Source organism: Conger conger, chromosome 1 (assembly GCF_963514075.1).
Source record: "Conger conger chromosome 1, fConCon1.1, whole genome shotgun sequence".
Classification (NCBI taxonomy): Eukaryota; Metazoa; Chordata; class Actinopteri; order Anguilliformes; family Congridae; genus Conger; species Conger conger.
The window spans coordinates 21,080,552-21,103,205 of NC_083760.1; the positions used below are offsets into that span (position 1 = coordinate 21,080,552).

At 43.0% G+C, this 22,654-nt stretch overlaps 1 protein-coding gene across 3 annotated transcripts in view; it reads left to right on the top strand.

Moving 5' to 3' along the window:
- Positions 1–22,265, top strand: part of LOC133135669 (regulator of G-protein signaling 6) — a 110,012-nt gene extending 87,747 nt beyond the window's left edge. For 2 of the 3 annotated variants that reach the window (XM_061252857.1, XM_061252866.1), the window contains exons 3-18: positions 1,893–1,992; positions 4,706–4,756; positions 4,967–5,073; positions 8,989–9,040; positions 9,245–9,309; positions 9,761–9,837; positions 10,879–10,960; positions 12,034–12,108; positions 12,280–12,378; positions 12,656–12,717; positions 14,011–14,121; positions 14,489–14,614; positions 15,248–15,434; positions 16,999–17,088; positions 17,844–17,903; positions 19,481–22,265. In XM_061252857.1, coding sequence (XP_061108841.1) covers positions 1,893–1,992; positions 4,706–4,756; positions 4,967–5,073; positions 8,989–9,040; positions 9,245–9,309; positions 9,761–9,837; positions 10,879–10,960; positions 12,034–12,108; positions 12,280–12,378; positions 12,656–12,717; positions 14,011–14,121; positions 14,489–14,614; positions 15,248–15,434; positions 16,999–17,088; positions 17,844–17,903; positions 19,481–19,531 — 1,395 coding nt within the window. In that variant the 3' untranslated portion in view covers positions 19,532–22,265. The remainder of the gene's footprint in view (positions 1–1,892; positions 1,993–4,705; positions 4,757–4,966; positions 5,074–8,988; positions 9,041–9,244; positions 9,310–9,760; positions 9,838–10,878; positions 10,961–12,033; positions 12,109–12,279; positions 12,379–12,655; positions 12,718–14,010; positions 14,122–14,488; positions 14,615–15,247; positions 15,435–16,998; positions 17,089–17,843; positions 17,904–19,480) is intronic. The other variant, XM_061252875.1, reaches the window with a different exon arrangement.
- The last annotated feature ends 389 nt before the right edge of the window (positions 22,266–22,654 follow it).

Genomic DNA, 22,654 nt, shown 5'->3' on the forward strand with positions numbered 1-22,654 from the left:
GTGTATGTTTGTGAGAGTGTGTACATGAGTTTTGGTTGTGTGCGCTGTATGTACATGTGGGTTTTTCATGCTTACAGTATGTTGTATGTACGCACTACTTTGCTGTCCTCACTCCTGGACCTAATTTTAGGCAGTTGCTGCTGAAGCTGGAGGCAGACAGACCCCTCACTTGAGGTGTGATGTTTATCGCCTCCTTTGGGGAATCGCTCTGACAAGCGCTCTGATTTGTCTTGGGCCTCCCTGTTGTAGGCCCCTGTTACTGTGGCAACTGGAGTGCTTGATAAATGGCAGTCAAATATGCAGGCCAGCGCGCCAACCACATATGAAGCCTCTGACCTTTATTGTATCGAGGCTCCTTCCCTGGTTTAGATTAGAGCCGTTGCAGCTAGCGGATGAGAGCCGCTAGCATTTGCAGTGCTCCCCAAGCAGGTTGGTAGAGCACAATGAGTACCTTCAGCCATTTCTCATAAATAACCTTATTTGTGCACTGAATTGAACAGGATCCTTGACACACTGGCACTCCGGAGCAAGGCAGCAAGACACGGCCTACCTAGAAGTTTCCGCAGACTGTATAATTGAGACTACAAAAAAAAAACAATCCAGACAGGGTGCAGGCAGGAGTCCCCTTTTAAAATAAAGGGAAGGAAAAACGAATCAATGAAAGCTCGATAAAATCTTGAACTCTCTGCCAACACGACTGCCATCTTGACAGTTCTCTTTAGTGTCTTAAAGAGTTGTTATGAAGTTGCATTTCAGCATTAAAGGGTATTAACGAAAGAGGCAGGAGGGCATGCAGGTACCAGGCCAGCCTTTAATACCCAAGTGAAAATATGTTTTTATTTATTAGTAGGAATACCAACTTGCACAAAATTACATATACTTTTAGATCAGGCTATGCTTTCCATACGCCTCAAGCTTATAATATAATAATGAGAATTGTCAGAAATATATTTTTAAGCACATTAAACATGTTCCCCCAAGCAGCATGCCTCTAGGTGTTACTATTAATATTTATAACTGAACTGTACAAATGCATGTGAGATTGCTTTTCCGTGGAATTTCTCAGCTTAGGCATGTGGGACTTACAGAAAAAATGACAACCATTGTGTTAAACCTGTATTTTCTAGAAGCAGGGCTCTTGTATCAGGGACAACCTGATATGACATTTTGCACCTGATATACCATTAGCGATTAAGTTAGCTAGCTTAGCTAACTTAAGAGTGCTGGAAATGCTTTTAGTATTGTGCAGTAGGAGGCAGTAAAAACATGGCAATTGTAAATAAATACCTGCTGCCTGTTCCACAAAGCAGGATTACTAAATTAATTGCACAGAGTAATACCCAGAACAGATGTTTTTACTTCAATCATTGTTCCACATTTAGGGGCGTCTGGGTTTTTACTCAGTGCAGCTATCCAGCTAACTCATCCACACAAACATGATATGGTAGCTAAAAACAGCATCCCACCCAGATGAAATCACAGTGGCTGACTCTGAGGTTGCGATAAACCTCAGAGACAGTATTAAAGGTGCTGTGGGGGGTTGCTAAAATGGAGGCCGTTCCAATAGCGCAATGAGGCAGCAAAGAGGAATGCTTCCCTATTGTGTTTCAATGATTCATTTGAGTTAGTGTAGTAGTTATACTGCATTTTAAAATCCATTTACGGCAAAGTATTTCATGCAAAAACTGTTTAATGATGAACATTAAACTGTTTAATGTTTCATTTTCTTTTTTGAACTGCATTACAGTGTTTAATGTAAATAGGAGCATGTAATCTGAACAGGATCCAAAAGAAGTGCTAGCCTGTTTCTTGGATTGCTAACTTCTGTGTTTGTATACACTTCATGGGTTGCAGACTCGATCTTGCTGAACCCTCTCCGCCTCTTCCCACAGATAGAAGATACCGTTGGTAAGATGCAGGACGAGAAGACTGGCGGAGTGCCCATCCGGACGGTCAAGAGCTTCCTGTCCAAGATCCCAAGTGTAGTCACAGGTAGACTGTTATCAAAAGAGGGCACTTACAGTTGTTCAAGTCTCACTCTCAGCAACACTCTGGTATGTGCCTTACCATGTCTGAGCGTCAGACCTGGGTCAAATACATCATTGTTTTGGATTCAAATACTTTTCTATGCTTTACAGAGCTTGTCTGGCGTATTGGAACCTATGAAACACTCTCAAAAACAGCAAACCTTGTCTTCTGGCCCTGGTTGGCTCATGTGCACCAGACAAGATCAATTGAGCACAGAAAAGTATTGAATCCTCTACAATTATGTATTTTACGCAGGTCTGCTGGGAACGGACAGCTTTATGTTTTCATAAAGTTCAACAGTACGCTTTAGGGACGTACTGTTGAATTGAATACCTGGATTTTAGTTGATCAGTGATATAGATTGGGTAATATACTGCTGCAATCCATCATTAACTACCAGTTTCCAATTCACTGTACCACAGAAAAATTTAATAATCCGTTTTAATTGGATATACACAGGCGAGTTCAAACAAATCACTGCTCAGCATCACAAGCAGGAATTTTTGATGAAAACAATTTACTATGCCACAATGCATGTTGGGCCCTGAGGCAAGAAAAAAAAAAAAATGGTGTAGTTTTAATCACAGCTTTGTAGACACCACACCAAGCTGAGCAAATTTCATCCCCACTGCTTCCAACAGTATAATGACACAGAGTTAAAGCAACACAGACTGACATTCAAACAAACAAAGTGTCAGCAGAAAGTAAACAAGTGGGAAAGCTTGCTCTTTGAAAAGTGACTTACAGTATTTATACAGTTATACATGTGATTTATACATCCCAGTACTTTGCATCAGAAAAGATCACATGAAGAAACACTGTTCTTTTTTCAGTGAGTGTGTCTGTGCATGGTTTTGTGTGTGTGTGGGTGTCATAAACTTTTGTATTTTCATCAACTGGATGCCTGGGATTGGCAATTTCTTTGACGGTATTCTGCAAATACATTGCGGATTGTGGATTGTGGATTGGTGATTACTTAAATTTCGTGTATGACCGTATTTTTGTTTGACTTGTGACTCTCGCTTAGCCCTTTAGATTTGTTTACTGATTGGTTTGCTGACTTTGACTTTGCTTTGCCCCTCTGCTGGCCGTATAGTGACTCCGGTTATTTAGAGTGTTCCAGCTGGATTGCATCCATCCTTCGGGACACAATTTGTTATTTTGCTTTATTATTTTTCCTTTATTGTTTTTGAGGGCGATCCTGGGAGGAGATCTGGTCTCCATTGGGGGTTGGCTACATGCCCGCTTCGAGCCTTTGAAGACTAACAAGGTTTATTTTGATTTGGCTAGGTAGACAGGACCGGAGTTACTCATCCGTCGGGAGTTTTCATTCCCACTCCCCAGTCCACACGCCCAATTCCCTATCCTCTACCCTGTTATGGCCTGACCCTAGACTGGTGTGTGTATGCTTGTGTGCGGGTGTGTGTGTGTGTGTGTGTGTGTGTCTGTATGTGTGTGTGTGCTTGTGTGTGAGAGGGAAGGAGAGGGAGAGAGGGATGGAGAGAGTTATCATTGGTCCAAAAGCAAAAATGTCCTTTTTGGATTTGTTCATTACTCTAGAGATGGCGAGGAGGATAGCTAAAGGACTAGGCTGGGGCCTGGCTGGGGCCCTGCGCAATGCTGACTGTCTCACAGAGCACCATGCATCATGGGTAATTGTGTGTGTGGTGCAATGGTCAAAAGGAGCCGCGTGACTGAGACTCGTGCGAAATATCTGACTCAACAGGATCAGCGTGACTAAGATTTGTGCTAAATATCTGACTCAGCAGGATCAGCATGACTAAGACTTGTGCGACAGCTGACTCTGGACTGTGCTGGACTCATCCCCTCTCTGGACTGTGCTAGAGTCATCGCCCCTTTTCCTAAGCCTCAATTTTTTAAACTACGTTTATTAGACATGCTTGGTTGTCTCCAGTCTTCAAATACTTGGTCAACCTGAGACCTGTTTCACAAAGCAGGATTACTGAGTTAGTTGGATAACTGTACTGAGTAAAATCTGGAACCTTCCCAAATCGGGAACATGGACTGAAATAAAAAGAGCTGTTCCAGGTTTTACTTGGTGCAGTTATCCAGCGAGTTCAATATCCTTGCTTTGTGAAATACCCCCCAGACGTGCTGCACCAGGATTTTCCTCCCAGGACTCTAGCAGCTGTCATGTTCCTTTAAGTACTCATTCTGAGAACCAGCTCATGTCATCAGTGCTGATCTTATGGTGTTTCACATCGATAATGAAGCGAATAATGAGATCATTATAGTACATGTACAGAGCATTATAGATAATTATAGGCTTACAACTGTAGCAGGCAAGAAAATTTATTTTAATGAAGTAAGTTCTGTGAAAAATATGCTCTGAAACATGTAAAATTATGTTACATTTTATTGTAAGTTATTAGTATATTATCTCTTAATATATGGTTGATAACATTTAATTAGTTATTGTCAGTTTTATTGTAAGAGTAAATTCTGCATTCATATTAATTTTATTCATTGTGTAATACAGATTATGCAGAGGAAGAATTGTATTATTTGAATGTCAAGTTATACTCTGCCTACATTCCATGTCTTCAATACAATTTCTTGGCCTGATGTCACTTGGCTGACATTACAAAAGAAAAAAAAACATTTCAGCTGGATGAAGTTTGCCTTGAAGATGAATCATATCTCTTGTCAATAACAGGCACAGAAATCGTGCAGTGGCTGATGAAAAACCTCTCCATCGAGGATCCAGGTAATATATACTCCACTCAAACAGTGCTGTGCATTTGTGCATGTTAAATGGGACAAAGACAGGCCATTTACTGAGCATGTATCACCTCTTTATAAGTAGTGAATAGATTATTACAGTATGATTTATTCAGACCTTCAGACTTCAGTATTGTTTTCACATATGCGTACCAGAGGAAATATTGGCCTTAGATGTGCGCATCTCCTTTTGCAGTTGAAGCCATTCATTTAGGTGGCCTCATCGCTGCCCAAGGCTACATCTTTCCGATCTCTGATCACGTCCTCACACTGAAGGATGATGGGACATTTTATCGCTTTCAGGTGAGGACCTGCCGTGGTGACTGAACGGACTCTACAGGATTCAGCAGTGACTTATGAGCTAATAATTACTCCTAAGGAAACGCATATGCTGTAATTGCATTTTATACGCTTTAATCTGTTGTTCAATGCCTGGGAATTGGACCTAAGTTATGGCTTTTGATTACAATTTTATTTCACTCAAAAGGCAGAATTCAGCAGTGATTTATGTACCTCTTTGGCAGTCGTTGCCTGAGTACACTTACAAAACAGAAACCTTTCTCCTCTCTGGATTTTCATGGTAATAGTTTAGATTGGTTTGGCTGGTAGATTCATAAACTGAGATAATTCACAAGATAAAAAAATATTAGAAAAATTGTTTTGATACCAAGTCAAAAACATAAACATTGGAAAATGTATTTTTAATGCATTTTCTCAAATAACTATAGTAATAATTTTCATAAACTCAGCGAGAACTGAGAAGAACTTCAGGATACATAAAAATGCTCTTAATTTATTGGAATAAATAGCTGTAGATGATTTACTGAAATGATCTGGAAATATTGTATAGTGCACAGACTGCTGCCAGTATGTGTTTTAATACCAATAATGTCCAATGCATGTCAGCAGTACTGTCTTTGGCAATCAGCTCATATCTGCACAGAGGAATGGCAGAATCACTGGGCTGGCGTTTCATATCTCCCTTATCTGCCACAAAATCTACCTATCCACATTTCTTCCCCTTGAATTTGAACGTAATGTCCTCTCACTCTACAGATGGGGGGGGGGGGGGGGGCGAGTACGTCACAGTCTACTCAATGGGGCTAAAAATAGACCAATGTTATTTCAGCATACAACAGACAGACGTCACCAGTTGCCATATAAAGGTACCAAGACGCAATCCCCTTTAAATGTAGGCATTTGTCTTAGGCTTGTCTGTTGTTAGGAAAATTGCTGAAAAGAGACTTTGCCTGCATGCCATGCTAAAAATAGGTTTCGCATCTTAGGAAGACTGCATTAATGGTTATATCCGGCTGAGTTGAGTAGGCAACGAGGGCACAAAATCTCTGTTGCTGTTTATCCCCCATCTCGTTTGATAGTAATTTCATTCGGCTCCTTGATCGCGCATTAAGTAGCTGATCAATCCTTTCAAAATTAAGCAGGAGAAATGAGTAGCATTAAGTCAGATCGATACATGCTTCTGCCCAATGTAAACACGTTTATTTAAAAGGTTAACGTTTTATATGAATATAAATAAACTATGAAATATATCATTCCCACTTCAATATCACGCTTGGCTCCATGACATTATATATTTGTGATGGATCTGTACAAAATTAATTGCTTATTGATTCTGAGCCATGACACATCAGTGACACATCAGTGATACAATAGGCTGCAAAACCAAAAAAAAAAACATAATGATGGAGCTTTGTCTTTGCTCAGATTTTAATATTCTTCTTATGCTTTGGTATTCTGCACAGAAATGTGTAGGACACACTGAGTCAATATGTCATGCTGTAGGAATTGATTCCAGTCGCTTTTATCACAGATTGTTAATTAAAACTGAATGGAGTTGGTGTTTTGCCCCGGTCTTTGGAATACGGCACACTGGTAATGACTTTAATGGAGAATCGCTTTGTATTTTCCAATTCAAATAAGAAGATAGTGTGAATCACCAACATTTCCCCCACTGCCACAGCTGCTATCCTTGTATGGGAGGATGGAGGTAGACGAGCCCCCTTATTGTTCTTGTATCCCTGAACTCCTTACACTACAGTGTGGGAATTGATTAGGGAGAAAACCAATCACACTTAATTGGTGAAGAGAGAACAAATTATCCTCAGGGAGGGGCGATAGGATTTTTCCCACTGTATAGGCAAGCTATTCATTTACAGCTGGAAAAGGGTTACAATGAGGCAAAATCCTTCAACTAGACATCCTCAGCAATCTGCTTTGTGGGGCCTATGTCTCACTGCTAAGTAAGGTCTGACCTCACCAATCAAACTGGCTCTTATAAGCCTGGAGAACCAGAAACACTAAAAGCAGTAGAGAAACATAATATAGGCACTCCTGATAATTCAAGTCATATTAAAATTATACTTCCGGTCTTGTATTTGTAGATAGTCCAGTACAAGTCCAGAATAAGTTAACACTACCTAAACAGAATCTATTCCTCATTTTAGCACCCAGGCTATGGTTGCACTATATAAATACATTGTTCTAACATAGAATTTAGTAAGATAATATTGCATACTGTGCCATATTGTTGAGGCAATGAATCATGCCAGGTGTGGTTGTGGGGGAGCAGAGTGGGCTCCTCCTGCACCATAGCTGTTGTTGCACATTTCTGTAGTTCCTGTAGTCCTCAAAGCCTGTTTAGCCTGCTGGCCCTTGCACAGCATTAGTGTCACAACCGCAAAACTGAGGTTGGTCAATAATCAGGCCAGGTATTTATTTCACAGTCTTCATACTTGCTCACTGGCTGCTTTGTCTTTGGCAAGGGATGTTCATGGATGCAGCCTTTGTCTGGTCTGCAAATGAGAAATTTGCTTGATGCTAAGTAAGAATCAAAGTACAAATCCTGAGTTACACAGTGATTTTTTTTATAACAAGCCCAGCAACAGAAGTTATGAGTATTGGATGTGGGGATGGGAGTATCTAATACACAAACTACATTACATTCTAGTCACTTGGCAGACCCCCTTATCCAGAGCTTACAAAAGGGGGTATTTGTCTCAGGCTTATAAAAGTGTAATATCACAAAGAAGGTACTGTAGGCTCATCTAAAATCAATCATTTTAAAGTTAACCAAATAGATTCACAATTATTATTGATGGCACATGGGAAAGATGAATAGCACTATACAGCAAACATATCTTTAAACAGCTGTACCAATAACATTATTCCAAAAGGATAACCAAAAATAGCTAGAATAGAAGAGAATAGCTAATGAGGGACAGGGGATCCGTGGTGCAGTCTGGAGAGGCGGGTCTTCAGCTTGTACCAGAAGACAGGTTTCTGATTCCCTTCTGATTGAGAGCTGTGCCTCATATCCCCAACATATTCAGGGAGGACAGTGGGTGGTGGTGGCCAAATGTGTCAAATGCTGACAGTTTGAGGAGGTGGATTAGAATGGAGTAGAGAGAAGCTGCATTTTTCAAAGTGGAACCCCTCACTGACTCCAAAGATGGCTGTCTCTGTTGAGTGAACCGGCCCAAAGCCAGACAGGTAAGAGTCGAGTAGGTAATTCAGAGAGAGAAACAGAGAGGGTTGATTGAAAACAAGATGGTCATGAGGAAGATGAGAGACAGTGTGGTCGTTGTGCATGACAGAGGGTCAGGAGTGAGTTGCAGGGGCAGGGAGGTGCCTCGTTCCAACTGAGCTTCTCCACCCTAGCTCCCCGTGCCGGAACTGCCTCCCCATCCCCTTTTGAAGAACACAGGAACACATTCAGTGGACAGAGATGAGGGTCCACTGGGGTATGGAGTGAAATGGACTACAGAAAGGGTGTAGGCAGTTGGACGTTGGGATAGCAGAGTGGTATTGATAAACAATCAGGGAGAAGGGGGTTTGCCTGGGTTGAGGATGTGTTGGAGGCCGCCACCTTGAATGAGATGCAGATGTCACCTTCCCATTGAAGAAGGTGGCAAAGTCCTAGGAACTAAGTGGTGAAGGAGATAACTGGACAGCAAGGTCTGTAGATATGTGCAATTTTCTCTCTGCTGCCCATAATGAGCTCCTACTGGCATGCGGTCCTGTTGCCATGGATGCTCTTAGATAGCTATTGGTTACAAGGTAGAGTAAGAAATGGAGTAATATAGTGTTATGTCATTAAAGTGTAACATGTATAGAAAGTGTAAACCACTGCTGAACAAGAAGAAAGGCACCTACAAGTTCCTGTTCCTCTTTATATATTCCCTTCTCTTTCCCATACAGGCTCCATACTTCTGGCCATCAAACTGCTGGGAACCAGAAAACACAGATTACGGTGAATGCATCACTGGCCTGTTTCCTACGCCTTCCTTCAGCAATTAAAAAAAAACCAACTCACAATAAATAAAATGTATATATTTAAAAAGAATAATAATAATAATGAATGAGCAAAGCTAAACCTACAGACAATCTACATTCATTGTTTGAATGAGAAACACTAATGGGGACAGTAATAATCAAAGATCTCTCTCTCCTGCAGCCATTTACCTGTGCAAACGGACCATGCAGAACAAGGCCCGGTTGGAGCTGGCGGATTATGAGGCTGTAAGTGGCTGGGAGACATTCTTGGTGCCCATTAGTCATACCCGCGCCATTCAGTGGCTGCTGTCTTTATCTCTACAGTCTCAAACTGCAGCTGTGCTCTCCAGCAGCTTGCTCGACCAATTTCTGTACTATCTCGAACGGTCACTCCTCATCCTTTCACAGACTGAGCTGGACATTACACAAATGTCAGTTTGATGTATGCATTATTTATTCATCAAATAGATGCCCTTATTGGGGGGTGACTTTACATTTGATATGTCCAAGGAGCTGTCTAATTACAGTAACCTGCTTAAGGGCACATTGGCACAGACGTTCTGTGCTCTCAATAATTCTTGCTTGCTCTCTCTCTCTGTCTCTCTCTCTCTCTCTCTCTCTCTCTCTCTCTCTCTCTCACACACACACATACACACACACACACACACCCTAACTCTCTCTCTCTCTGGGGCTGCAGGAGAACCTGGCCCGGCTACAGAGGGCATTTGCCAGAAAGTGGGAGTTCATTTTCATGCAGGCAGAGGCGCAGGTCAAGTAAGTGAAGTCGCCCTGGCAACAATGTAAACAGCAGCCTCACCACAGGAAAGGTGAGAGGATTAACAGCAGGGTGTCTGAGCAGGCTGCCAGCCCATCTTATGGGTGGAATCCCTTTGACCCCAGACAGCTGTGGAAGCATTTCTGTCAGTTTGAGCAACATGGGCTCTTCTAAACTTGTGCAAGGCAGTCTAGTCATCACATACAGTGCTGTTCTTGTCCGTTCCAGGTCTACCCGGCCTATCAGTGCATTACATTACATTACACTACAGTTGTATCTTATCCATATTGTGACTCACAATACGGAAACATCTGTGTTAATAAGGAATACTAAAGGGCAGTAGTGCCACAGAAAATACACAGCCAGCACATTCATAACAGTAACTGTGTAAAGATGTTGATCAAACCAATAATTAGCATCGTAAAACAATCACTATACTATTAGTATAACAACACACAAGGCGATACCTAGAATTAACTCCCGGTGTGAGGGGCTTGTGTGTCTCACACTGCCGAGTTCTAGTGCTGCAGTTGAAAGCATTGTTGTATCTTCCTGTCAACCAATGCACACTTACCCTGGAGCAGCTGGTTTGCAGGGACTACAAAGCTAAAATTGCAGACAGTTCATTAATCATCATCTACCAGATGGTGTGATTGCACAGCCCCATCTGGTGGTGGACAGGTCCAAGTGCATCAAATTTCGTAAATTAGTTCAATAAGGCCTGAATCCATTCAGATATTGCAGGTGTAATGTAATTTTTTTAAATATCAGGGTGAGCACCACTGTGAAGCAATGCAAGTGGCTCATTGTGAAGGAAGCAAATGGCAAGACTGTCAAAAGATGTGTTTGGCACAGAGGAAAAACAGGTTACAGAAGCAGGGCCGCAGAAAGAATTTGTAAGTCGGTAAATGTCAGTTATGTAAGACGCATGTTTTCCCTGCGCCAGAAATCAGCACGCACTGAAATACACTATGTTATTCATCAGAGTGGCAGAGTGTGATCTCAGGTCATCGCATCTCTGTGGCTTACTTCCTCTGCAGGATTGACCGGAAAAAGGACAAGACGGATCGCAAGATCCTGGACAGTCAGGAGAGAGCATTCTGGGATGTCCACCGGCCTGTGGTACATACGTGGAGCAGTGGAGCATGGGGAGCTGTTGGGAAAGAGGATTACACATTGACCTTGCAGTCCTTTAGTGGACTTTGCAGTCCTTGAGTGGTTGAAAGAAACCCTTATCTTACAAAGGCAATGTACCATGAATTTTCACTTTTAAAAAACACTTTACTTCCTAACAATGGGAGCAGTAGGCTTCAGCCATATGGTAAATGGACTGCATTTATATAGCACTTTTATCCAAAGCGCTTTAAAATTGATGCCTCTTATTCACCCATTCACACACTCTCACACACACCAACGGCGATAGGCTGTCACGTAAGGTACCAATCAGTTCGTGGGGTGCAATTGGGGGTTAGGTGTCTTGCTCAGGGACACTTCGACACAGCCAAGGCAAGGGATTGATCCAGCAACCTTTCCGACTGCCAGACAACCGCTGTTACCTCCGGAGCAGTTGTTTTCCCTATATGCCAGCCATGTCAGTTAATGGCTTCTTCATTTGAACATAAACAGGACTGCAGGGTTGTGAAGTGATTGGGAATCACAAGCCAGGGTTCAGTTTTGAATTTGAGAATAGCTGCTGCTGTTATGTACTTGTACTTTCGCTCTGTAAATCCTGCCCTTTTGGTAGGTAATAAGGTATTTTTTTCAGAAGTTCAAATTCATGGTGCATTGGCAGTGCACCCATGAGTAAGATACTTGTTTAACCTTTATTTAAACAGGGTGTCCTACTGAGACCATTGAATTCCTGCTTCAGTAAAGGTCTGGTGGTTTCTCTGGAAAATAGATAAAGATGTAGGTCAGGGGTGCCCTACCCTGTTCCTGGAGATCTAAGGTATCCATAGGTTTTCATTTCAACCCTAATTTGGCTTACCTGGTTGTACTTATCAGCAACTCAACGGATCGCACGCTGTTGAATGAGGCATGCTTTGTTAGGGTTGGAGTAGAACCTACAGGGTAGTAGGTCTACATCTTCACCAACAGGGTGGGGCAGCCCTTTTTGAGTGTCTGTTGAGCATGTGGGAACTGTAAAAGCTGCTCCAGCAATGACCCAAGAGCCTTACCGTGTGACTCGCTTACAGCCGGGCTGTGTGAACACCACAGAGATGGACATCCGCAAGTGCCGGCGTGAAAAGAACCCACAGAAGGTGAAGAAGGTAAGCAGGACCCAGCGAAAGGAGTGATAGACCAAACGTGCCTTCTTACGATCGACTGTTTTCACGCAGTTTTTACGTACAGCAATGTCATCTGTCAGAGCGATAGTGAAGTTGTATGTCATGGGCTCTGAGACTTGGTAGTGACACATTTGTCCCCTCCCCTGTGTGCAGTCCGTGTACGGGGTGACAGAGGAGGCACAGTCACAGAGTCCCGTCCACACGCTCTCACAGCCAGCGAGGAAGGCCACCAAAGAGGATGTGCAGAAGGAGGTACTGTAGCACATATACGCACATGCACACATACAATCCAGCTACGACCAGCTGGAAATTACCAGCTAACAGTTGTTTCAAAACATAGCATGAGCTGGTCAAACCATGTTGAGCGTGGAGCTGGTCTGCACTGGTCAACCAGTTGCTAGTTTCAGTGGTTTTCTTTCAGCAGGGCAGACACACAGGCGTTTGTGATTCATGTGCCATTTTTGATTCATGACATATTGTTCGTAAATTAATCAAATTACTCATTTTGTTTGTTCTGCTTTTCCCCCAGATCTCATTTTTAAACACTCAGCTGGACAGGCATTGTATGAAAGTATCTAAAGTAGCTGACAGGTGAGTGAAGACTGATGTATATTCTCTTTTCTGGGGATGCATTTGTTGTTGTTGCTCCAACTCAATTCACATAATTTACCACCCTGTCTGTTATAGCTCCTGAGCAATGCGAGAATAAAAACAAAGCCAGCTGTTCTTATTTGATAGCTGGGTTTAAAAATGTGTAAAATACCTGCTTTTATCCAATGTGCTGTACAAAATCTGGAAGCCGCCAAGATGTTTTTCGCATCAACAGAAGGCATTGTCACTTTGCTGGAGACCAATATTCTCTGTTTTCACCTGAGCGAGTAAAGCAGTAAACAGCGGTTGTGTGGTATCTCATGTTTAACTTGGTGTACGGTCGATATAGAGGTGGCCCAAATGTAGCCCCCACCGCCCTACCCTCTGCCCAAGCACAAACATGTCCCTGACTTGTGCGCTCATCCCCCAGCTGGTTCGAACAGTCTCTGCGGCCCTAGCCACAGCTTGCTTAATCCCGAGTCAGTTTTTCAGAGAGCTTCAGGCTGTCCCCGGTGACCGCTCCTCCCTTCACGGCCCCCCCGGATCTCAGCACAGATCTCAGGCTCCAGAGGCCAGGAGCGAGATTGATTAAAACGTTCTTTCCAGTGCCGGCAGTGGGAACGATCCGTCCCGCTCGAGGGAGACGGGGGTCTGCTCAATTGATATGCAAGTTGGGCTCAGAGCTGTTTGCAGTGGGAATTATCGGCAGGCTGTCCGATGCCGGGAGGCTCGAGGCTGCGGCTGGGGGTTTGGTAGTGATGTCTGAAAATGAGATGCGAAGAATTTTGGTTCTGTGTGAGCTTACACTAATTTAGCATTCTGTGTTTCAGACTACATATTCATCATTCCAGTGACCTAGTTTACAATTATTTTCGTCAGGCTGCTTTTTGTGAGACGACAACAAAAACATTTTTGTTTACAAAGTCCACAGGAGATTAAATTAAGCTGAAGTATCTTATTTGTGCCAGAAGTTTGAGTCAGCGAGTTTTAATATGGATTTTCCAGAAGCCCTAAAATCAATACACGGTTCAAACACTGATGATTTGTTGTCTTAAAGTGACAAAGTACTAGAAGTGCAATTTGACATTGAAATGTTAGAGTATTCTTTTACTGCATTCCTACACGTTTGCTAAATTAACTGTATCATTACTGCAGTTGCAGATTGATACTAGCACGGTGGTGATCCTGGTAATGCATAGCTCTCGTGTAATTGGACTATGGTGTACAGTGCAACGAGAGGGCTGGAGGCTCAGGTTTGTGTAACAGGAGCACTGTCTCTTGTCGTGGCTCCAGTCTGATTAGTTTCACAGAGCAGTTCCTGGACTACGACCCGTTTGTGTCCATACCAGAGCCTTCCAACCCCTGGATAACTGACGACACCACCTTCTGGGATCTGGAGACCAGGTGAGCTTCACTTCATCTTAAAAGGTGCCCCATGAGGCTATCCTAGTTGTCCTCACCTCCCTCCCCAGGAAGGCAGGTGAGCTGCTACTCTCTCTGTTACCTTACTACATAGCCCTCTGGTGGTGAATTTCTCAGATTCAGCCTCCATTTTGAATCTTAAATGCAGGGTGTCGTGTTGTGGTCGTGTTTTCCAGGTCCCTCTAAGGCGCAGGATCACAGGATGAATACCTCTAATAGGGTTAATTGGACTGGTTGCCCCTGGTAATTAGGGGCAGTTAGAGTGGCTGGAGTCCCCTCCTGGGGTCGGGGTGCTGGCAGACCGATGGGTCTCAGTGTACGCTTTCTCTGTGATCTCACCCCCATGCAGCAAAGAGCCTAGCCAGCAACGGGTCAAAAGGTGGGGCTTCTCGCTGGATGAGGCCCTCAAGGACCCCGTGGGGCGGGACCAGTTCCTCAAGTTCCTGGAGTCAGAGTTCAGCTCGGAGAACCTACGGTAAGAGCGAGACCACATACAGTATCACTTCCCATACTGCCTGGCCCCAAGCAGCAGCATGAGAGCGAGCAGGGGCGACGCACCTCCCTGGAGAAGTTCACGTGCAGCGTGGTGAGTATACGGCCAAGAGCGCCGCAGCCAAAGCCCCAGCTGCATTGGCATAGAGGCCACCTTTCCCCTTGTCGAGCCTGACCAGTGGTAGCTGTGGGCCCTGAAACGCTGTTCTTAGGTCACTTGGCAGCACTGCAGCAGATAACCAACTGGGTCCTGCTGCATTGCGAAACCTCAGACTTGCCATCACGAGCAGTTAGACGGGCTCTTTGACTGAGAGAAGCCCCATTAGGGGGAATTAAGTGGAGAGAGGGCCATTTGGAGTATGGACTCAGAGAGGAGCAAACGAGGGGAGATAACACACAGAATCTCGTTATCCTTAACAGCGTCTCCTTATTTGCCCTTCACTTTCTTCAATCTCCTATTGCGTTTTCTGGACACAGTTTAACTGAGTGTCTTTAAAATTGTAATAACAGAACTGCGGGAAGATTCCACAGTACTTCAATGCGAGAGGCCCTCAGCTCACTGGGCTACCAATAATACTCGGTATAATTGGTATGGTGTGCCGTATGCATTGTGCAGGTTTTGGCTGGCGGTGCAGGACCTAAAACGGCGCCCTCTACAGGATGTACCCAGTAGAGCCCAGGAGATCTGGCAGGAGTTCTTGGCAGAGGGAGCCCAAAGCTCTATCAACCTGGACTCCCATAGTTATGAGAGAACCAGCCAGAACCTCAAAGACCCAGGCCGCTACAGCTTTGAGGACGCCCAGGTACAGCCTCCTCCCCCCTGCCCCCACCTACCCATCTTCCTCCCCTCCCCCCCTCCTGCAATGCACACACAAAATACGACTGTCCTGCTCATCCAGCCAGAAGAATATGAAGTGAAAGGCAAGCAACCAGAAATGGAGATCATGTTTTCAAGGGGTTAATGACCCATGTAATGCTGCCGCGTCTCTGCTCCCCCCTGCCCAGATTCCCCCAGTTCAGGCTGAATTACTGGAGCTTTGTATGAAGGCGTCCATTTCACAGTGCATTAGTGCGCTGGCTCAGTGCTTGGTTTAGCACTGGATCCAAGACTCTGTCCTGTGGGATTTCTCCCTCTCTTGCTTTAATGTGCCTGGTTTTGTGCCTCTCAGCGCACTGTGTTACATCATTACCCATTCCCCTGGGCCTACACACACCTGCAGCCTCCTGCACTCACAGTGACACACAAACACACACTCACCCACGTCAGTGTACACACGGGGTGACACGTACTACTGCACAAACACGGACTGTCAGACATAAACACAGTCTCAGGGACACACAGACGTATCAGTCTCCCAGACTACAGTGTACACACAGGGCTCTACATATGACTGCACAAACACAGACAACTGTCATATGCAAACACTGTCTCAGCTACACACAAACACATATTCCCCAGATGTATGAGTTCACCAGACTACAGTGTACACATTGACTATCAATACAGTACAGTATATCCTTATGGGGTATGTATTTCTGGGATTTTTCACAAAAACAAGGAAGCTATAGGTAAATATGGCTAATTTCACATCTGAAGTTATGTGGAGCCATTAACAAAAAAGAAAATCAGCTCAATATTGCTACGGATAATTATTCATACAGTTGGTGTAATATGTTTGTCACACCTTTGGCTATGGCTGCTGTAATTGCTACGAAACAGAGACATCATCTGCAATTGAGAGAGGATATTTTGGGCAATAGTGTATGTACCCATTAGACTAAATAAATGATTAACAGACATTTCTGCCCTGTCTGCAGAGACTGCAGCAGTCACTGTTGTGCAACTGGCCACTGTCCATTTGTTATGTTTGGACTACATTGGATGATCTTGTTGTGCATCTGTAGACATTGTGCCATATTTCCTCTCTGTTTCCTGTTGATAATTTTGTAATCAACTATTATCAATTCCACATTTATTTCATTGCCCTAGGTAAGGTATGTTCTATATTAGCATCTCTGGTTCCCTCTTATTGAATTTCCTTGCTCTTGCGTTCATTTTATGAATTTTTTCTGACGTGGTGTTTGGACTTTGGAACAAATTATACTGTACCCAACTTCAGCTTTAATTATAACGAGCGCTACTTCACTTGACTGTGAATGTAGCTGTGAATGTAAGTGATTTAGTGAATTAGTTGCAGTCTTTTTTCAATTACAGTGATTGAAAAAAACTAATGCAGCACTCAATCAAACATAATTCTCAGATCATCTAGCCCACAGTCTCGTGCAAACAATACCTCACTCGCATGCAGTTGCACAGGCATACAAACGCATGCCCACACAGTCCCATCCCTGTGGTTTCTCTTTTAGGAGCATATCTTCAAGCTGATGAAGAGCGACAGCTACGCCCGATTTCTGCGTTCCAATGCGTATCAGGACCTCCTGCTGGCCAGAAAGAAGGTGGGCTTCTGTGTGATGTCCAGTCACTGTAATCCCCCATAGAGACGGCTGAGTGAGGGCCGTGGTTTGGGATCTCAGACATGTCTTTAGAGTAGGCCCTTGGTGAATACCTTGAGCACAACTGCTGGCGGCTTGTGTTTTTGTCTGAAATAGTACAGTAGAAAGGAAATATATTTCCCAGGTGCACTAAAGCTAGAGCAAAGAAACTATCTTTGTTTTCCTGCTGGGTAACACACCCTCGAGCTGCATACAGGAGTCAAAACCAAAATACGGGTATGAATTATTTTTTATCTTCCTTCAGAAACAATCTTTGTCAGTTTAACCCTGCAACAGTGAGAGAGATTAGACTGGTATGCTTTAATTCCCAATATGTTTCTGGGCTAAATTACACAATTTCACCGTTATTTACATCAGAGGCCAACAAACCAACAAACAAAACCTCGCAATCTGCTAACTGCATGTTAACATATCATATATCATATTACATCATATATTAATATTACCATATTAACCCTGATACCCGTGTGTACAGTGTTCAGCAATGCGTCCATTATTCTTATTAATACTCCTCACTTGCTGCCTGCTCTGGCTGGCTTGAGAGACTGCCCTCTGCTGCTGCATGTAGGCACTGCAGGCAACCTTCAGCCACCGCGCTAGGCCCCACATCCAAGCTGACTTACGCTTTGCTTTGTTTGTCTCTCCTCTAATCTCCACCACCTCCATTACCCCTCTTTCCCACACTGCCTGGCCCCAAGCAGCAGCCTGAGAGCGAGCAGGGGCGACGCACCTCCCTGGAGAAGTTCACGCGCAGCGTGGTGAGTATATGGCCAAGAGCGCCGCAGCCAAAGCCCCAGCTGCACCGTACTCAGCATGCTGCCATGCGCTCTCAATGGGGGACACTCCCAAACAAACCGGGGACACTTTGGTAAAGCCCCAGTGTCGCTGTCCTTCTGGGTTCTGACAAAACCCCACCGGCCTTAGTAATGCGCTCTTCAGCTTTTCTTTTTTTGTTTTCATCAGGTTTTGCGGAGGTGTAACCGAAGAGTTATGATATATTAGGAGAACAGTGGTGCCCGGTCATCTGCTAATTAGTTCCCTCCTGTCTGGTTGAAGGTGTGTTAGTGAAATCGCTAGGGTGCAGTGATGGGTTGGAATGAAGACTCGTTGGGCACATCATTGGGCACCGCTGTGTTAGAAAGATACAGATAGATAATTGTATTAGATAACACTTCCTCCACATCTGAAACAGAAAAAGAGAACCTTTCCTTAATTGACCCAGACCTCATTATTTTGCGATGAAAGGTTGTTCTTTCTTGAAAGGAAAGTTCCTTCTTGCTCTCTGAAAGTGTTTAATATGGATAGTGGAATGCTTATTAATATCCACTGGTTTTGCTTCATATGCTAACTGCATTCCAGCCCCCCCAAATATAATATTAGGCACAGCATGTAGCCCATGTAATACCATCTTGTAAACATCAACATCTGTGAAGCTGTTTTGCCCTGAACTACCGCAACATTAATATTCAATAAGATTTGTCTTTAATAGGCATGAAGTGCTATGGTTGCAGGGGGGTTCAATTACTATTTGTGGAGGTTCTTAACCTCCCTACTCCCTCTCTTTGTTCAGCATAGAGGTGAAAAATTAGTTGTTAATTTCCTTCAATCACTTTATGCTTATGCCTAATGCCAAACTCCCACGCTGCCTCCCCACGGATCACAAGAACATTGTTTGACATGATGGGACACAAAATCGATAGAACCCACACAAATACCACATTAGCACTTTAGCGTATGATGCAGTTACAGCTAAAAGCTTAGTGAATTATGAATCATCCACAATACACAGTTTAGAAGGTATCCCTGATATGTGACATTTAGTAAATATTAGTAAGTGTGTTATTAGCAGGAGACCATGGTGGTCAGATTTAGAGAACTCCACAAAAGGCTACAATATACACTGTTGGGATGTGAGCATATGTGACAGCACATTTTAACATTTTATGTAATTTTTCAGTCTGAAAACCTTGGCAGCGAAATATATTTTCTAATATTTGTAAACGTTGGATGAGAGCTCAATTATGGAATAACACAGTTGTTCGTCTAAAAGGTAAAAAAGGTTATATTTGCTCTTCAGTTTCTTGGTTACGTAATCTTAATAGATATATGACTAAAAATAAGCATATCCCGTCACTCTAAGTTGTTTTTGCTGGATGAAAAACTAGCATACATATAGTAGCTGTTACACCTTCCATCTGCTCATGCTAACATTATACAGAAGCTCTTCAGGGTCTCAGGTGTTAGCCCTTTTGCTCAAGGCCTTTTTGTTGTCATATTTGTACATTGTACAATTGCACCTTCCTTTTTTTCCCCCCTCCATTCTCTCATTCTCCAGGGAAAGTCGTTGACAGGCAAGAGGCTGACAGGCCTCATGCAGTCCTCCTGACAAGGCCTGGGACCGGCCTAGCGTGGAGGGCCCAGAGTCATCGCTGTCATGCAGGGAGAGGGATGGCAGAGAGGCTGGAGTGTAAGGGCCTGCGGAGGGGTGTACTATGACAGTGAGACAAGCCAGACTCCCCCTCAACACCTCGAACACCGTGCAACTCCTGCACTCACAAGATAGCGAGCAATAAGTTGTCAATAAAACAAACAGGACACTGCTGTCTGTGTAATTTATGAACAAAGAAAGTGACTTGTTTTTGCAGTTAAATCTATAAACGTATATACATGGAAAAGACTATAGAATTTTGCCTCACAGATAGTTCATACTACAAACTAAATGAAAGACATAAACTTTGATTTTATTTTATATTCAGAGTAGCTGGTATATCCTGACATTTTAAAAAAAAATCTGGCTGCAGACATTATTGGTTATTTTATTTGTTTTTTTTGGCGGTCAATTCAAATTGACAGTTGGAGAGGGAGTCTGAGGAAAAGTCTGTTTGCTTCAGAACATTCCACAGGCAGAATGCCAAAAGGGCTCAACAGAGATTATAATGTATAGGTGCATGCCCCCTAAAATGTGTCTGTACTCTGAGTAAGATAGTATAGAGTAAAAGGAAAGTGATATAATCATGTTATGTGCAATGGTACAAAGAAGACAGTGAAAAAGCATGTCAGCAGAAGGTTTTATCCACTGTTAAAAACAAAAATAAAAAACCCTTCACTATCGAACAGAAAATCAGGCCATAATATGCTACTAATTATGCAGGAATGAGGCATATTAACTTGAGACATCCAGCTTGTTATGCTAGTGTTTTCATGTTTTAAGCACATTGATGATGTACAAAAATAACATATCCATGGAGACAGGTGTATTGATGATGTCAGAGCTAATGAAACTTGACATTATATAAAAGTATGTTCCACACCAAAGTGAGATGGTATTTCAGTGGTTGCTTGCTATGCCAGCCAAGATTCATAAGGGACTGTGTCAAATTGGTGTCATGTCTTGAGTATCATTTTGTCTTTAGTGTTGACTATTTGTCTCAGGATAACAAAGTTATGATTTTGAGATCAAGTAGCTTATCTCAAAAAGCAGTGGAAAAAGAACCCGAGGCATTTGATGAAATATGGCAGTCTCTGTAGAACACCCCTCTAGGAATAATAGCAATACAGAGGCAGGAAATGTGCTGAACAGAAACGCACTGAACAAAGTAGTTTACTGAAGTTCAAAGTCATTTGAGCAGCACCCACACTAGAGTGAAAAAAGTATGTTGTCAATGTGGAAAGTCTGTTTGTTCATGTTGTCATTCAGATCCAAGTTCACACCCAGCTGTAAACCATATCGAATATGTAAAAAAAAAAACTGTTTAGCTGTGTTAAACTATTTATGCTTTATGGACCAGTGGAAAAAGCAGGGCCTCAGTGGACTACTGTTTAGAAAACAGTGGAGTTACTGCATGCTAAACTGTTAACACAAGCGGAATGTACCGGCAGGTTCCACATGTTTTAAACCCTAAAAGGATGCTGATGCTGTGTGATCCAGAGACAAATGTCCTGGGGCTAGAGTATGTGTCCATAGCCTTTTCCTGGCACAGGGTGTGCCATGGGACTCACTGTAAGCTGCTGCACTGTATGTTGCATGAGAGAAATGTTCTGAGAGTTAGGCATTATATACTTTTACACAACACAACGATGTACCAAAATCTGTGCTGTTTGGAGAGTCGGACATGTGTACAGCCTTTGAGTGTCCATTTATGGAATGGATAGTCCTGTATTTGTGCATGCTAGTCGACAAAGAACTTGCTGTTACACTAGACCTAGACTCTGGCCTAGGAAACGGAGGGCCCCCAGGGCAAGCCAGTGGAGAAGGAGTAACGTGCAAAACAGCTCGGTTCAACTTTTTTTTTTTTTTCCCAAAGAAGATCAAGTTGTCAGCATTGCATTGCCCCAGCGCATCACCTGCCGCCCATCGAGTCAGTTCCTCTGGATTCTAAACTGTAGACTGTGGAGCTGTAGCTGGATGCATGGGACAGATATTTCACTTTAATCCCTGTATTGGACTGGAACGTTCCATCCTCATTCCAGCTAATTGGACCGGGACTTCAGACTCGGGTGAAGAGGATATAAATATTAGAGGGCCAATATAATACCCTCATATCAACAAACATACTCCCCTTCCGACAGCATGCACCAGCTTACCCTTTACAGAAAGCCTGAAATGACTAAGGACAGTGTCTATGAACTACAGCTCCCTCTAGTGGACAGCTTTGGGAGGAAGGATGTCGCCAGCATAACCACTGCCAGAGACCCTTCTGAATTAAACTGACTGTGACTGGGAGGGCTGCTTTGGTGGCTTTTGTTTGTAAAATCTTTTTTATTTTTATGGTTAACTGCACTGTACAGATTCATATTGTAATTATGATTATCATCAGCTGCTGTAGACCTCCTGGTCATGAGATAGATATGCTTAATTTATTCATACAGACTCCAGTTAAACACAATATTTCCAACAAATGTACAGTAAAACTGCATATAGAAAGTGTGCTGTATAAAATCAACACATAAAAGCACAAATACTGGTATGGGCACACAACTATGCATGTGATATTTCTGGGTGATTCCTGCTTTTAGTTACTCAACCAAAAAGATGACTATTAGTGGGTTAAAAGACCCAAGAGCCTGATATCTTGTAGCCACCAAATAAACTTTTGGACTTATGTCTACCTGGCTCTGAATTTCCCTCCCTGTTTTTATTATTTCCTCGATCACTAATGCATTTCAACCCAAATTAATGAAAACATGTTGTGCAAATTATGTGATATTTAGTTAATGTAAGTGTGTATGATGGTTTTTGTTCCAACCCCAATTGCTGTTAATAATTCTTAATTAGGTTTCTTAATTATACTGCTTTTCATGTTAAAATTGATTATTTACCTTGCTATGCAAAAAATAGATTCGCAATGGCATTAGGCATAAATGGCATGAATAACATGCCATTATTAACATGTCAATAAAAGACTGAGGTTAACAAGGTTAGGCTCATACTTAGTTAAACATGCGTTTAATTTCATTTGTAATTTATTTCCTTAAATATATTCATAGTTTTGGTGACCAGGTGTCAACA